This window comes from Talpa occidentalis, unplaced genomic scaffold (genome assembly GCF_014898055.3).
Source record: "Talpa occidentalis isolate TD23 unplaced genomic scaffold, MPIMG_talOcc4v2.1 talOcc4.16, whole genome shotgun sequence".
NCBI lineage: Eukaryota > Metazoa > Chordata > Mammalia > Eulipotyphla > Talpidae > Talpa > Talpa occidentalis.
The window spans coordinates 65,345,729-65,363,035 of record NW_023601653.1 but is presented as its reverse complement, the minus strand read 5'-3'; the positions used below and the strand labels follow the sequence as shown (position 1 = coordinate 65,363,035).

The 17,307-nt window shown below is 36.9% G+C and overlaps 1 protein-coding gene across 1 annotated transcript; it reads right to left on the bottom strand.

Annotated features, from left to right (window-relative positions):
* Positions 1–5,312: 5,312 nt before the first annotated feature.
* Positions 5,313–9,658, bottom strand: LOC119247002 (NKG2-A/NKG2-B type II integral membrane protein-like). Its single transcript, XM_037513229.2, has 4 exons — positions 9,466–9,658; positions 8,984–9,079; positions 7,169–7,320; positions 5,313–5,417 (listed from the first exon to the last, which is right to left on the bottom strand). Exons 1-4 carry the CDS (start codon positions 9,650–9,652, stop codon positions 5,313–5,315), a joined length of 540 nt encoding a protein of 179 aa, XP_037369126.1. The 5' UTR covers positions 9,653–9,658.
* Between the last annotated feature and the right edge of the window lie 7,649 nt (positions 9,659–17,307).

Here is a 17,307-nt window from a genome sequence, read left to right as displayed (position 1 = left end):
AATAATTGTTTCACATAATACAAAATATTTTTTGAAAATGCTATTTTATTTTCACACAATTCTATTGGTTGGGGGACTAGAAGACCAAATATCAATGGCATAAACTTCACAAATAATAACATCTGCACTCATTTAAAATCATCATCTTACAAAACATTTTGAAACTAACAAAATAACTGTCTTAATATGCTATATTAGAAATGATGTGCTAACTTTTACAATTTTTATATCTATTGATAATTAGATTGCTAGTCTATAGTGTGTAAGAGTTGTGTTAAATATGTATTAATTTCCTACTCTTAATTGCCTTTATATTCTGAATAGCATTTATTTTTAAAAGGGGTGATAAGTTAAAACATGATATTTTCTCAAAATATTGTAGAGTTCTAAGAAATCATTACAATTTTGAAGACTAGTTACTATATATAATATGTGACATTAACTTCTTGAAATCCTAAACAATATTGAAAACACAAATATTTTGAAATGTCATTTATTTTCTCCAAGAAGTTGGTAAATGAGTGAACTGAAAATCAAAAAAAAAAATCATAAAAATCTTTTTTTTTTAAATAATAAATTTTATTATTATATTCCCCCATACAATTGCAAACGCCCCATTCTGACCCCAATCCCTCCCCTCCCGCCCCCCACCCCCCAAAAAGTGTCTCTGGTTCATAGTTTTTTGTTGATTTTGATTTTCACTTTCTTATAGTTATTCATTTTCCTGGTTCCTTATTTAAGTTTTCTAGATTCCTGCTATGAGTGAGACCATCCGGTATTTTTCTTTTTCTTTTTGGCTTATTTCGCTGAGCATGATCCCTTCCAACACCATCCATGTTGCTGCAAATTACATGTGTTTATCTTTTTTGAATGCTGAGTAATATTCCATGGTGTATATGTACCACATCTTCTTGATCCAGTCATCTATTTTTGGGCATTTGGGCTGGTTCCAAAGCTTAGCTATTTTAAATAGTGCTGCTATAAACATAGGGGTGCAGGTGTTCTTTGGAATTGATGTTTCTGTGTCCTTTGGGTAAATACCTAGGAGTGGAATTGCTGGATCATATGGAAGCTCTATGTTTAGTAGGTCCAAGGGACAATACTGTTGGCTCAAACTTCCAGAAGGATTTTAATTATAATCAATCAGATAATGCAATTTAATACTTGAATAATTGACTGCTGCAGAGTGGAATCTGAGATTAATTCTGGCTTTGAAACCTACAAAAGTTACATAGAATGTACTAATTCTGCTTACAAATCTAAAACTGGAATAAAAGCATATAAGATATACATGTAAAACTCCTAACATTCAACCTGCCCTTTGTAAGCTCTCGTCAGTTATTTTAATTATTGTTCTGACAAACTGACATAGTTATTTCTGATTTATATCAATTAGATCATGTAACATATTTCCTTAGACAGGAGTCTATCGGTGTTGTGCATCTTCTTGGCTATATTTAGTTCAATTAAAAAAAAAAAAAAACTTTTGATACTTTATAAGTAAGTTAGAATTTAACAACTATTTCATCCCCATTTGTATGCATAATTAAATTGGTTTTATTAAGATTAAGAAAGTATATGAGGAATTCCATTTGACCTTCCTAATTAAATGAATTAATTTTAAGAATCTATGCTCAAAGACTGGGCTAAACAATAACTAATATTCAGAATTATATCTGTACGGATTGCTAGCTCCAAAATAAGCTGTCCCATGTCACGATTCTTATGGGATTTCAAATGAGACTTCATTGATTTAAGAAAACAATTATCCCTGTGTATATGCACTTGAGTAATTCTCCACATAATGGACTTGAATATATAAGATAACCTATAATATATTTCATTTTATGCTGATTTCCCACTCTGAATTATTCAATAAAGATACCAGCGTTCTCTATAATTTGATTTGATTGCATATCAATTGTTATATCACATACAGCATTTGTGATAAATGAGTTGAGCTTATAGAGAGACAGGAGAGTAGGAACACATACCTTCTCTTGGCCAAAGAGTGGAGTATCCTCTAGTGAGAGACCTGTTTCCTCTTGGAAACAAACAATATCTGTGGTTTACACAGACTCTCTGTGAAGGTGCAGAGTGAAACAACACTGGGAAAAAAGCAGATTTCTTTCAAGGTGTCACTTAAAACTTGAACAGGAAATCCTAGCTATTGTGAAGGCAGTTTCTCAACACACACCTCCAAAGCAGAGGAGACTGAACTGGTAGTGTGTCATTTAGTTTGTCCATTGACAAATGTCTCTAAGAAATTTTGTTCATATTCTAAAAGATATCAGGGGACAAAAGAATTAACCATACTTGGATGTTAAATTGCTTCCATCTCAACCACCAACACATGAAAACTTTAATTAATCATCTACTGGATGTTTCACGCCTAGAGAAGGTTTCTGAGTCTTGGCACTACATATTGTTTTCTTATACGCTTATATGTCAATTCTATTTTATGGAAACATTCTAAAACCATAATCCCCTAAGTCATATATATTAAACAATATGTCACTAATTTTCTGAAAAATTACATTTCAACTTTTTTACAATATTCCCTTGATCACCAGCTCCCAAGTTTTTCTTCTCTATTTTTCTGCAGTCAGCTTTCAGATTGTTTAGATTTTCACTGATAAAAATTCTCTTGATATGATAAAGCTTTCAAAACTATTGAATTATGTCACCATTCTATGACTGAAATATAAAATAACTCCTGGGCCTCCCCTGTGGCACTAGAGACAGAGTTGGCAGCAGAACAGGTAGATCTACTGAAATACACTGTTCAGGGGAGGAAGAGGCAAGACAGTAGAGGTGTGCTGCACCATGTGGGTTAGCTTCCTGGCCTGGGATCTAACTCATCAGTAGTGGCTGGGATTACTTGACAGCACTGAGACTAACCCCTGTAGCATGAGGGAGGTCCCCCATTACAGTTTTTAGTAGGTACGCTAAAAAATAAGCCAACATTAGGAATGCATTTTAATGTCTATATGAAATAGACAATTTGTAGAAAATGTAATCAACAAAAAGTTGCACAACCAATATTTCAACCTGAAGAAACTTCACAAGTGTTACAGCTGCTGAGTTTTTACATAAAACTATCCTAAAACAAGTTTACATGCTCAGATGATTTCAGTGAAATAACACATAAATACTAAAGTACTTCAGGTATGAGAAAAACAGAAATCCTTACTAATGTAGCTTTGATTCAAAAACTGACTAATGTATAACTATGAATCAAAACAGTCTAAACTTTTTGTGAATAAGAAGGAAAAATGTGCTGATCTAAATCAAATATATACATGGATAAAGAACACACAGAAGGATTGCTATAGTTTTATTGCAAAAATGCAAGATGTTTAATATTTGAAAGAAATGAAGATAATTTACTTCATAAATATTTTATAAAGAAAACATTTCTCATTCCAGTTGATGAAAAATGAATAAAAACATAATATCAAATCATAAAACCATTACAAAAATGTGAATGTGATGGGATGACATTAACTGGATAGTGATGATGAAAAAGTTACAATAAACTTCATATCAAAGAACAAATATTGAATTTTTCCCCTAAAATGGGAATACATAGAGATCAATAACAGTAACTACTATTTAATATTGAATATAAAAACTCTTGTCTGTAAAAAGCCAAGTAAAAAAAGTAATTGCACTTGGAAAGAAGAAACAATGTGTGATAATTCACAATAAATAACTATTTACATCAAAATTGATAATTCGTATATCCATATTCTAGAGTCATATATAAGATTGATAGAATTAATACATATTGCATATAAAACCAATGAGCCAACTCTAGTTGTGTTATATTTTACAACATCAAAAATTGCTAACAGATATTTCAGACATCTTTAAATAAAGTGTATTTACTAAAGCATAACATCATTTTCCCATGTCTACTGTGAAAACACAAAGCATAATGAGAAAAAAAAATCAAATTTAAGGCAGGATTAAGGTTGATGTAGACTGAAAAAATAAATATGGTAAAGATGACCAAACTCTAAATTACTTTAAAAATTAAATGTTCTCAAACTCATCACATGATTTTTTTAGAATCATCTTTATTGAGATGTAATTTATAAAGCATAAAATTGAGCCATGTGAAGTGAATAAGTCAAAGACATTTAGCATCTTCAGAGTTTGCAAACATCACCACTCTTAGCACTGAAACTGTTCCATCATTTCGAAAAGAAACAGAGAACAAATAAGTGGCCAGTTTCTCATCCCACCTCCTCTCAGTCCCTTTCAACCCCCAATCCACTTTCTGTATGAAAGTGAATTTGCAATTACTTATAACTGGACTCACACAACAAATGATCTTTTTTTTTTTTATATTTATTTTGTAAGAGCCTCCCTGGTGGTGCAGGCAATTGAGTGCAGCACTGTGAAGCTGTCCACAGCCTCTGCAGTGCCAGATCAATCCCTGCCAGCTGCGGAGATACCCACAGGCTGAGGTAGACCTCTCCTGTGACACCCGCTGCTCCCCTCAGCAGTGTATTTCAGTCAGTCTGACTGTTCTGTTCCCCACTCTGTCTCTGGTGAATCCTCTCACCCTTCTGCACTTCTGGCCTATACCCCAGTTCTTGTATAAATAAAAAAGAAATCTTAAAAAAAACATTTATTTATTTATGGATATAAGAACTAGGCTGTGAGCCAGATGAATGGAGGGTGAGATGATTCACCAGATATAGAGTGGGGAGCAGAACAGGCAGATCTAGTGAACTGCACTGCTGAGGGGAGCAGCCGGCTAGCTAGGAGAAATCTGCTGTGCCTTGTGAGTTGCTCACTGACTAGTGGGGATCTAACTCATGCTGCAGTGGCTGACCATATCTTGACAGCACTGCTATTAAAACCTCTGCCACCAGGGAGACCGCAAATGACCTTTTTGAAGGTTGAACACAAACAAAAAATTTCAGGCACTAAAGTAATGCTATCTGTAATTTTGGCTGAACATAGTGTATTTCAATAATTATTTTGAAAAAAATATCTAAAACAAGAAATAATCTCAATAAGACTAATTTCTTGAATTGACAAGTTACACAAATCCAAACTTGTTTTTTTTTTTTTTAATTTACATCTTCTGCTTGCAATAATACAACTTTGGAAATTCACAATTATCTGCATAATAGTTAGATTGCAGTGTAACACAGTGATAGTCAGCAGATACTGGTTTTCTCATCCTGGAATAAAGAAAAAGGCATAATTTTGTTGTTATATATTGTTGGGGCAAACCAAGAAACAGTAGCATATCTTTTAATTGCAATACAAGCATATTTTGAAAATAGATGAAGTCAATATTCATAGAATATTGTCAGAGCTGGGAGTAAGAAAAACTGAGCTGTCCTTTCTTCAAAATTTATCAAGATTCCACTAATATTCAACACCATTCTTCGCACCTATAATTTAAATCAAAAGCACTAATATCATTCTTTTATATTCCTTTTCATACCTTTCTTCTCTTAAGTTCTATAGTGATGGGGCAAACCAAGAAAAACAGCATTTTTTAATGCTACTATAACATTATTTAAATACAACTTACTCTAGTTGGGAAGTTGACCCATTTAAAAACGTCCATTCATGATTGCTACTGTTACGGTAGATTCCAATCCATGACAAAACTGATAGGGAGTTCAGAAATTTCTATTCAAACATAAAGATTTTGCACTTACATAAAAATGTGAAAGGCTTTGTTAAAAAAAAAACATAAATATGTGTTCTTTCAAAATATTCTACATTTTCAGAAGGAAGAGACAGATTCCAATCTCACACCACATACACACAATGTGCTGAGAACTATCGTGCATAACGCCACAAACGCTCACAAGCACATCATGATTACATAACAGGAACTCCTAAACATTTATACTCAGGAACTTCACTCTTCTTGTCATGTGAACAAGGAAAATTCTGACCTAGGTCTGTGTCCTGTCACCACCAACCTACAACAGGAGGAGGCTCAGGGCAGCAATTCTGCCCTGAGGTGAGGGGTCCTGTGCAGCAACAGCAGGGCAGCCTGACAAGGGAGATGCCTCAGAACAGTGACAACAGTCAGCAGCTGGGACACACTTCACCTCTCACCACCAGGGACACATGATCAGGACTGGTAGGGGGAGAAGGGACAACTAAAGGGACCCTACGACTGAGAATAGAGAACCCAGGAGTTTATCTCTGAGCAGGTGACATGCACACCCTGCCCCTGAAACAGTGAACAGAATGGGTTTTACATGTTATATCATAAATTATGCAGTGAAAATCAGCAAACAGCAGATAAATGCAATATGCAGATGAATTACTGAGAAATTATAGGGGAGTGATGTGACCGGAACAAAAGTATATGCCATATGATTGTATTTCAGTTCATAAACAAGAAAAGAGATATATGAAATTAAAAGTCAGGTCAATAGCTAAATAACCAGACAGCAGGAGTGAAGAGAGAGTAGACAGGGTGTCTGGGGTACACTGGGGCTGGGACTTCTATTTTTTTTTTAAGATTTATTTATTTATGCACAGAAGAGCTGGGGTATAGGCCACAGGTTCAGGGGGTGAGAGGATTCACCAGACACAGAGTGGAGAGCAGAACAGCCAGACTGACTGTAATACACTGCTGAGGGGAACAAAGGCTGAGACAGCAGAGGTCTGCTGCACCATGAAGGTTTCTCCCTGGACAGCTGGTGATCGAACTACTGCTTTAGAGGCTGTGGATTGCTTCATTGTGCAGTGCTTAATCCTTGTGCCACCAGGGAGACCCCTGGGACTTTTATTCAGGATCTGCTCTGCAGATACAATTTTATTCACTTAGTGATTAATCTGCCGGATCACAATATGCTCGCCTTTCTCGGTGTGTATTAAACAGCAATATTTATTTTCTATATATACATATATATATATATATATATATATATATATATATATATATACACACATAAAGAAAGTACGGTTCTCTATGTAAGCCAAGAACAGGGTTTTTCAAGTGTGCATTAATGGGGTCAAAGATATTAGTAAAATCCACAAAGTCAGACAAAAAAATGTTGTTACACAAACTTTAAAATAAACTACAAATTTGTACAAAAATATGTATGAATTCTATAAATATAAAACTGATTGTAATGTGTCTTCAAGAAAGTGGTTGGGACACTGACATTCTTACCATTTCTTCCTCAGTGTCTATGTAGAGCAGCTGAGAGTTCATACACTGACAGACCTTCGCGCTCTCCTTCCAGGTTTTTTGTTCAGCACTAAAGTAATAGCAGTTGTTGGAGTACGAAAACCACCCCTTAAAACAAGGGCCACAATCGTATTCTGCAGGGAAATTATGAATTATTGCCTAAAAGTACTTGCGTTAATAACATGGTTTATCATTACGTGCTGAGATATGAACATACATGTACCTAACACATGCACACACCTCACAGCTGGTCATGCAACATACAATCACAGAGAAAATGCAACCTCTAATGCTATAATTTATTTTCCATACGAAGCAAACTCACACAAATAATATCCACTGCGCAAGTCCTGACAAAGTGTAAATAATGTCATTTTTAATTTTTTTTAAAGATTTATTTATTTATACAAGAACCTGGGTATAGGCCAGATCTGCAGGAGGGTGAAAGGATTCACCAGAGACAGAGTGGAGAACAAAACAGGAAGACTGACGAAATACACTGCTGAGGAGTGTAGTGGGCGAGACAGGAGAGGTTGGCCATGCCATGTGGGATTCTCCCGGCAGGCCGGGATCGAACCTGCACTGCAGAGTGTGTGTGCATTAACGGACAGCTTCCCAGTGTGGAGCTCAACCACCTGTGCAAACCAAGAAGGCCCAATGTCATTTTTTTTAATAGTAAAATTGTACATACATATATAGCAGGGGGACATGAGCCAATTGGCCACATGGATGGATCTTCTAAGTGAATTTTCTTCCTGTTGTTGGATATGCTGAGCCCCTCCTATCATCGTTATTCATGAATATTTATTATTTGATTTTTTTTAAAGATTTATTTATTTATTTATTTATTTATTTATTTATTTATTTATACAAGCACTAGGTACAGTCAGAAGCGCAGGAGGGTGAGAGAATTCACCAGAGCCAGAGCAGGGAGCAGAACAGACAGACTGACGAAATACACTGCTGAGGGGAACAGCGGGCGGCAGGAGAGGTCTGCGCGCCATGTGGGACCCTCGCCCGGCAGCCAGGGATGGAACTGGCGCTACAGAGGCTGAGGGCAGCTTCGCAGCCCAGCGCTCAACCGCTGCACCACCAGGGAGGCCCTATTACTTGATTTTATAATGTAGGTTTTACCAGAAACTTTGTTACCATTTTTTTCCCAGCCTCACATATATACATAATATAAACTGTACTAACATCAGAATTTTGGAAATCATTGTGTACCTTTCTGGCTCTTTGTTACATTTGGGCAATCATTCTGCTCTGAGGAGAAATCATTCTGCTCTGGCTTTTTATTTGTAGCTAGAAAAATAAAAGAATCCTTGTAAAAATTAGGGTTCTCAGTAATTAATAATCAATTTAATGTTTCAAAATTAGAAATGTTGTATTTTGGTAGAGTTATAATTATAATGATACAGTTATAATGATAAAGTTGCGTTTCTGAAAAAAATAATAAAAGAACAAAGCTTTGGGAGAAAACAGCACAAAAATTTATAGTCAAATTTCACCATCTCTTACAATACACAGTTATCAAAATTCAAAAATCATTTTATAGTTTTCAATAGTCTTTCAGTCTCTTAACGCATGACTTTGAATAATGATATCTGAATCTTTATAAAATGGTCTCCTCAATCATTCTGTATATTTGTGTTTTTGAGAAGATGAGATTAACCAACATTTAATTAAACCAATACATTAATATAATAGTTCTATTCCTTAATATTATGAGATATTTAAAGGCACTGACAATCATTAAGTGAAAAGTTCCATTATATTATCTTTCATAAATGTACCTACGGGTATAAACCCACACTGGCACAATAATGCATATCAAGGCAAGGCAGGTGAGTCCCAAGATCCCAGCAATGCGCTTCTCTGGAGGTGCTGCTAAGCCTGCAGGGAGAGAAATGGAAATGCTGAGAAAGGACAGATGGAGGCAGTTGCTCAGTTTACACACAACAAAATCTACATGCACAGGGAGTCACATATGTACATTTGACTCAAGACCTCTATCTCCCACTGGAATCTTGCCCCCAGATTACACCATTGCCTTTTGAGTAAACAAAACACCCATGAATTTTTGTTTGTCAACAATTGTAAATTATAACAATACCTGGAAAAATATAGACATCAGGTTTCCTACTAGAATACCATATTCCAATACCAAATTCTCAGCCTCACAAATGAAAACCATGTCAGTTTATTCCCTATTCTTTGTGGACCTCCACCCCTCTGCATCTCCCAGAACAGTTGTGCTGTGTGTCTACTCAATGTTTTACCTTTGAGGTGACAGGACTTGCCATTCTCCTGAGGATCCCGAGCAGCATTGTGAAGACTTAATTCTGCATAGGTTACTCCCTGCTCCGTTCCAGTAGTGGAGATTTTACTCTCCTTAGGTTTCACTTGCGGCCTTTTTGAGACCTTTGCCAGCTTCAGCTCTGCATAGGTGACTCTTTGCTGGTTCATCTCTGCTGCTCTGTAAAGTCAGGAACTGTGCTCTGTGATAAATGCTTCTCAGTCTTTAATAAATTTGCATAGAAGCAGCTCACTGTGGGCGGAGCTTGAGCGGAGTGACAGACTCATATTGCAGTTGAACACCACACATGTCTGCTCTAAAGTCCTAGAGCACTAAGGTAGTATCACCAGAAGCGGATCCCGTCACTCCAACATACAATGATGTGAACAAATATTACCTCAGTGAGAAAATTTAAAAAATATGAACTCCTAGGAACCTTAAATATACGTTTCATGACAGAATAAGTAGTTTTTTAAAGCATGCTCCATGCTGAAACAATAGTATTTGGTTGGAAAAACGAAAAGCAAAAAAATTAATCAAAAATGAGAAGTTCAAGAACAAAGACCCCGGGAGACGCGCACACAGCCCGGGCTGCCGGTAAGCCTGCGCGGGAAAGCGGCGCGCTTGGCACGCTTGAAAAGAAAACGCGGACCGGGATCCCGGCTGCCCAGGTCCCCGCGCCTGCGACCTAGGCTTGCGGGGAGACGACCTAGGCTTGCGGGGAGACGCACGGAGGTCCTCACTGAGGTGAAGGTCCCTCCCTGAGTGAGCAGGAACCAGGCGCCCAGGCACGGGAGCTGTGCAAAAGGCGCCATTCCCGCGCCACTGAACTGGGCTACAGCCCGCGTCCTGGAACTGAGGGCTTTGAACTGAGACCCGGGGCACGAAAATTCGGGGCGTGGGTTCTCCACGACGGTGGGGCACAAGGCAGACACAGCACCCCAAAGCTGTTGAGGTGTACCCTACCATTCCCGCTCTGTTCTCTGTCCCACGGGGTGGGGGGAGGCGAAAAACAGCCCCCCAAGGACAATAGGAGAGATCTCTGGCGCCACCTAGCGACCAGGAAAAAAAAAGTCACTAACACCCTATAAAACAGGGCATTTCTTAAGACTGCTTGAAAAGGGCAGAAGGTTTCTGGAGGACCCAGTGGCCAGCCGGGAAGTTATTCCACGCCAGGCCCCTTCCGACCAGCAGTCTGAGCCCACAGAGGGAGCAGGCACCCACGTCCGAGGCAGACCGGGTGCGCAGAAGAGTGTGCCTGAAACCGGAGGCGCAGGGACTGCATCCCGCTTCGCCATTTGAGAACAGGGACATTTCTTCAGTAAAAACTGCCTAAAACCAGCAGAAAGCTCCCCCAGAAGACAGAGATGGCTCCTGGAAGAGCCAGAGGGGAGCGGAGAAGTTCACCCAAGATGTCAGTCAGTCCGAGCAACACAGTGTCCCAACGCATACGACAAATTAGAAAACAGACAGTAGGGAGTAGAAGAACCACACGCAACCTAAAAACTCCTAAGGAAAGAAGCACACCACAAAAAGAAAACCACTCCCCAGATTGCAACGACAGCGACTTGGAAGAACTTCTGAGCCTTCCAGAAAGAGAATTTAAAATTGCCATGATTAAAAAAGTGATAGATCAGAAGAAGGAAATTGAGTCCCTAAAGAGGGAAGTAAGAGAAATGCAGGAGATCAAAGAATTAATGGAGGAACTAAAGAACTCTGGGAAAAGAAATGAAAGCAGAATAGATGAAATGGAAGAACGAATAAGTAATCTTGAAGACACAGAAATAAAAAGAACCAAAACAGAAAAGGAAAGAGAAGTACGAAGGAAAAAGAATGAAGAAAGACTTCGGGAACTATCTGACTCCATGAGGAAAGGAAATATAAGAGTTATAGGAATTCCAGAAGGAGAGGAGAGAGATGTAGGAACAGAGAAAATATTCATGGATATAATTGAAGAGAACTTCCCAAATGAGAAGAAGGAGCTGAAAATTGATATACAAGAAGCAAGAAGAACACCAAACTTCCACGACGAAAGGAAAAACACAGCAAGACACATAATAGTAAAGCTCCCAAGAATCCAGGACAAGGAAAAAATAATGAAGCTGACAAGAGGGAAGAAACAGATAACATTCAAAGGAAAACCAATCAGGCTGACATCAGACTTCTCTGAAGAAACACTACGGGCAAGGAGAGAGTGGAGGGACATAGTCAACAGACTCCAAGAAAACAGATGCCAACCAAGAATACTCTATCCCGCAAAGCTCTCTTTCCTCCATGAAGAAAGAATATGGACCTTCCCAGACAAAGAGAAACTCCGGAATTTCATTGCGACTAAACCCCCACTCCAAAAAATACTACAAGGAATCCTAAAGCCAGAACCTCAGAGGGACGAATAACAACGAAAGAAGACCAAAAAAAAAAAAAAATATTAAAAGAATAAATAAATGAAATCAAAGGAAAGACAAACATAATGGCAAATACAGATGCTAACATATCAATATTAACTCTAAATGTAAATGGACTAAACTCTTCAATAAAAAGACACAGAGTTGCAGCCTGGATTAAGAAACAAAACCCAACCTTTTGCTGTCTCCAGGAAACACATTTAGCTACAAAAGATAAAAATAGGCTCAAAGTCAAAGGATGGAAAACAATCCTACAAGCAAATGGGCCAAAAAAGAAAGCAGGAACAGCTATACTTATATCAGATAAAACAGACTTCAAACTCAAAAAAAAAAAAGAGACCCCAATGGTCACTACATTATGATTAAGGGGACAATACTTCAAGAAGAAATAACACTCATTAACATATACTCACCAAACGAAAGAGCACCAAAATATATCAGACAACTGTTGTCCTCTCTGAAAACAGACATCAGAGAAAACACATATGTAGTGGGAGACTTCAACACACCACTATCAACAATGGATAGATCAACAAGACAAAAAATAAGTAAAGAAACTAAAGCTCTAAATAAGGACCTAGAGCATTTGGGCTTAACAGACATCTATAGAACACTAAACCCAAAAAAAACGGAGTACACATTTTTCTCAAGCGCACACGGATCATTCTCCAGGATCGATCACATACTGGGGCACAAGACAAACATCAACAGATACACCAAGATTGAAATCATACCAACCATCTTTTCTGACCACGAAGGCATCAAACTAGAAATAAATCATAAAAAGAAGGCAAGGAACTATCCTACCTCATGGAGATTAAAAGCCACACTACTGGAAGACCACTGGACTAACGAGGAGATCAAAGAAGAAATTAAAAAATTCTTTGAATTGAATGACAAGGAGGACACCAATATCCTAAATGTATGGGATGCAGCAAAAGCAGTAATAAGAGGAAAATATATAGCAATAGAAGCTCACATCAAGAAACAAGAAAGAACTCAAAGAAACAACCTAATCTCGAAGCTCAAAGATCTAGAAAAAGAACAACAAAAAAACCCCAGAACCAGTAGAAGAAAAGAAATAATAAAAACCAAAGCAGAAATAAATGAAATTGAAACTAAAAAAACAATCCAAAAGATCAATGAAACCAAGAGCTGGTTCTTTGAAAAAATAAATAAAATAGACAAACCCCTAGCCAGGCTCTCAAAGGAAAAAAGGGAGAAAGCACAAATACACAGAATCATAAATGAAAGAGGAGAAATCACAACGGACACAGCAGAAATCAAAAGAATAATCAGTAACTACTATGAACAGTTATATGGAAACAAGTTCAACAATCTAGAGGAGATGGACAAATTCCTACAACTCTACAATCACCCAACGCTAGATAAAGAAGAAATAGAACACCTAAACAGGCCAATTACAAGCAGCAAAATTGAAATGGTAATTAAAAACCTCCCCAAAAACAAAAGCCCAGGACCTGATGGATTTACAAATGAATTCTACCAAACATTCAGAGACGAATTAGTGCCTATCCTTCACAAACTCTTCCAAAAAATTGAGAAGGAAGGGACAATACCAAACACGTTCTATGAAGCCAATATTACACTAATACCAAAACCGAATAAGGACAACACAAAAAAGGAAAACTATAGGCCAATCTCCCTAATGAACACTGATGCAAAAATCCTCAATAAAATTTTAGCTATCAGAATCCAACAATGTATCCATAAGATAATTCACCACGACCAAGTTGGATTCATTCCAGGGGCACAAGGATGGTTTAACATCCGAAAATCAATCAACGTTATCCAACACATCAACAAAAAGAAATATAAAAACCATATGATAATATCAATAGATGCTGAGAAAGCTTTCGACAAAGTGCAACACCCATTCATGATAAAAGCCCTTGAAATTCTTGGGATACAAGGAACATACCTCAACATCATAAAGGCCATCTATGACAAGCCAACAGCCAGTATCATTCTCAATGGTGAAAAGCTGAAAGCAATTCCATTAAGATCTGGAACAAGACAAGGATGTCCACTCTCACCACTGCTTTTCAATATAATACTGGAAGTCCTAGCCAGAGCAATAAGACAAGAGAAAGACATCCAAGGAATCCAAATAGGAAAAGAAGAAGTCAAACTATCACTATTTGCAGATGATATGATAATATACATAGAGAACCCCAAAATCTCCACAGAAAAACTAATTCAACTCATCAATCAATTCAGTAAAGTGGCAGGATACAAAATCAACACGCAAAAGTCAGTAGCCTTCCTATACACAAACAATAAATCTGAAGAAGAAGAAATCAAAAAAACCACCCCTTTTATTATCGAAACAAAAAAAATCAAATATTTGGGAATAAATCTAACAAAAGAGGTAAAGGACCTATACAAAGAAAACTATAAAACACTGTTAAAAGAAATAGAAGAAGACACAAAGAAATGGAAAGACATCCCCTGCTCATGGATTGGAAGAATAAACATTATTAAAATGGCCATCCTACCAAAAGCAATATACAGATTCAATGCTATTCCAATCAAATCTCAATGGCATTCTTCAAAGAAATAGAACAATTATTGATGAAATTCATATGGAATCACCAAAAACCCCGAATAGCCAAAGCTCTACTGAAAAAAAAAGAAGGAAATGGAGGCATCACACTCCCAGACTTCAAACTATACTACAAAGCCATAATCATCAAAACTGCATGGTATTGGAACAAGAACAGACATACAGACCAATGGAATCGAATAGAAAATCCAGAAATAAACCCACAGATTTATGGTCAACTAATCTTTGACAAAGGAGCGAAGACTATGCATTGGAGCAAAGAAAGTTTGTTCAATAAGTGGTGCTGGGAAAACTGGGTTGCTACATGCAAAAGAATGAAGCTTGACCACTACCTCACACCATACACAAAAATCAACTCAAAATGGATTAAAGAACTAGACATAAGACCTGAAACCATAAAATACATAGAAGGAAATATAGGCGAAACACTACGGGATTTGCACATCAAAGACATCTTTACAGACACATCACCCAAAGCAGTGATAGTGAAGAGAAAGATAAACAGCTGGGACTACATCAAATTAAAGAGCTTCTGCACAGCAAAAGAGACAATAACAAAAACAAAGAGAAACCCCACCAACTGGGAGAACATTTTTGCACCCAACACTAATGATAAAGGACTGATCACAAAAATCTGCAAAGAGCTGATGAGACTCAGCAACAACAAAGAAAATAATCCAGTCAAAAAATGGGCAGAAGAGCTAAAAAGAAACTTCTCTGAAGAGGAAATGCAAATGGCCAACAGACATATGAAAAAATGTTCAACATCACTTGTAATCAGGGAAATGCAAATCAAAACTACCATGAGATACCATCTCACACCAGTGAGAATGGCACATATTAAAAAAACTAGCAACAACAAATGTTGGCGAGGATGTGGAGAAAAAGGAACTCTTGTGCACTGTTGGTGGGAGTGCAAACTGGTCCAACCACTATGGAGAGCTGTGTGGAGATTTCTGGACCTACTAAACATAGAGCTTCCATATGATCCAGCAATTCCACTCCTAGGTATTTACCCAAAGGACACAGAAACATCAATTCCAAAGAGCACCTGCACTCCTATGTTTATAGCAGCACTGTTTACAATAGCTAAGCTTTGGAAACAACCCAAATGCCCAAAAATAGATGACTGGATCAAGAAGATGTGGTACATATATACCATGGAATATTACTCAGCATTCAAAAAAGATAAACACATGCAATTTGCAGCAACATGGATGGCACTGGAAGGGATCATGCTCAGCGAAATAAGCCAAAAAGAAAAAGAAAAATACCGGATGGTCTCACTCATAGCAGGAATCTAGAAAACTTAAATAAGGGACCAGGAAAATGAATATAAGAAAGTGAAAATCAAAATCAACAAAAAACTATGAACCAGAGACACTTTTTGGGGGTGGGGGCGGGAGGGAAGGATTGGGGTCAGAATGGGGCGTTTGCAATTGTATGGGGAATATAAAATAAAATTTAATATTTTAAAAAAAAATAAAATAAAAAAAAAAAAAATGAGAAGTTCATGACCAATATTATCTTTATTGATTTAAAGTCATATTCCACAGCAGCATCTTAATCACTTGTATAACTGTATTAAAATGAAAATGGTGGCTTAGTAATAATGATGCACCCGTTTTTATGTCAATTTTTAAAAGTAATCATTAAAGATTGATTGTTCTAATCGGGAGAAATAGCAGTGTTAGCATTTCCTACACTAATTATTTTTATTTAGTAATTTACATTTATTTATTAAAAGAGGTTGAGGTGTTTTTAAATTATATCAGGTTATTTTCTTTCAAAATATGTCTTTCATTATTGTGATATTCTGAGAAATTTTTACAATTTTATTTAATTTTTTAATAGAGGCATGTTTTATTTATTTGTTTGTTTGTGTTTGTTTATTTTTTTGTTTGTTTGTTTATACATGCACTGGGTACAGTCAGAAGCGCGGGAGGGTGAAAGAATTCACCAGAGCCAGAGCTGGGAGCAGAGCAGGCAATAGGACCGAAGTACACTGCTGAGGGGAGCAGCGGGCGGCAGGAGAGGTCTGCGCGCCATGTGGGACCCTCCTCTGGTGGCCGGGGAGCAGCCGGGGATCGAACTGGCGCGGCAGAGGCCGCGGGCAGCTTCGCAACCCAGTGCTCAACCGCTGCACCACCGGGGAGGCCCCGAAATTTTTACAATTTTAAAGAAATTTTGTATATTGGCTAATGTTACTGGCATGCTAAGCTCATCCAAAACCTAAACAATACAGAAAACGAAAAAACAAAAAAAAATATTTTAAAAATACATAATTTTAAATAAAACAAGTAATCGGTAAATGATTTAATAGCCAGATAGAAAACATAAAATGTTATGAACATTACTGTTTCATTAATTATTGGAACAGCATTATTGGTTAAAACTTCCAGAAAGAGCCTATAACTATCCAAGTTAATGAATGGTGCCTTAGTTGCACAAGTAATAATTGCAATAAATTAAAAATGATAATTTTAGTAATTCAATCAATCGACTCTATAAAAAGTGGGATCTAGAATTAATTCTGATTTTGATACTTACTATCATATTTTAATTTTGACTCAGTAAAAAAGAAAAAGAAAAAAGAAAAAGCTATGTATATATCTTTCAACTTAGTTTTAGTTTACTAATCTAAAATGTAGCTAGGGATATCTAAGACATAATACATGTAAAACATAATACTCAAGTTGACTTCAAAGCTGTCAATAATACATGCCTTATTTTAATTATTATTTTGATACAACCACCATATTTTTACTCTTTCATAACGTTTATACCATATAACTTAATTCATCAGACAGGAGTTTGTTTCTAGTGTGGCATT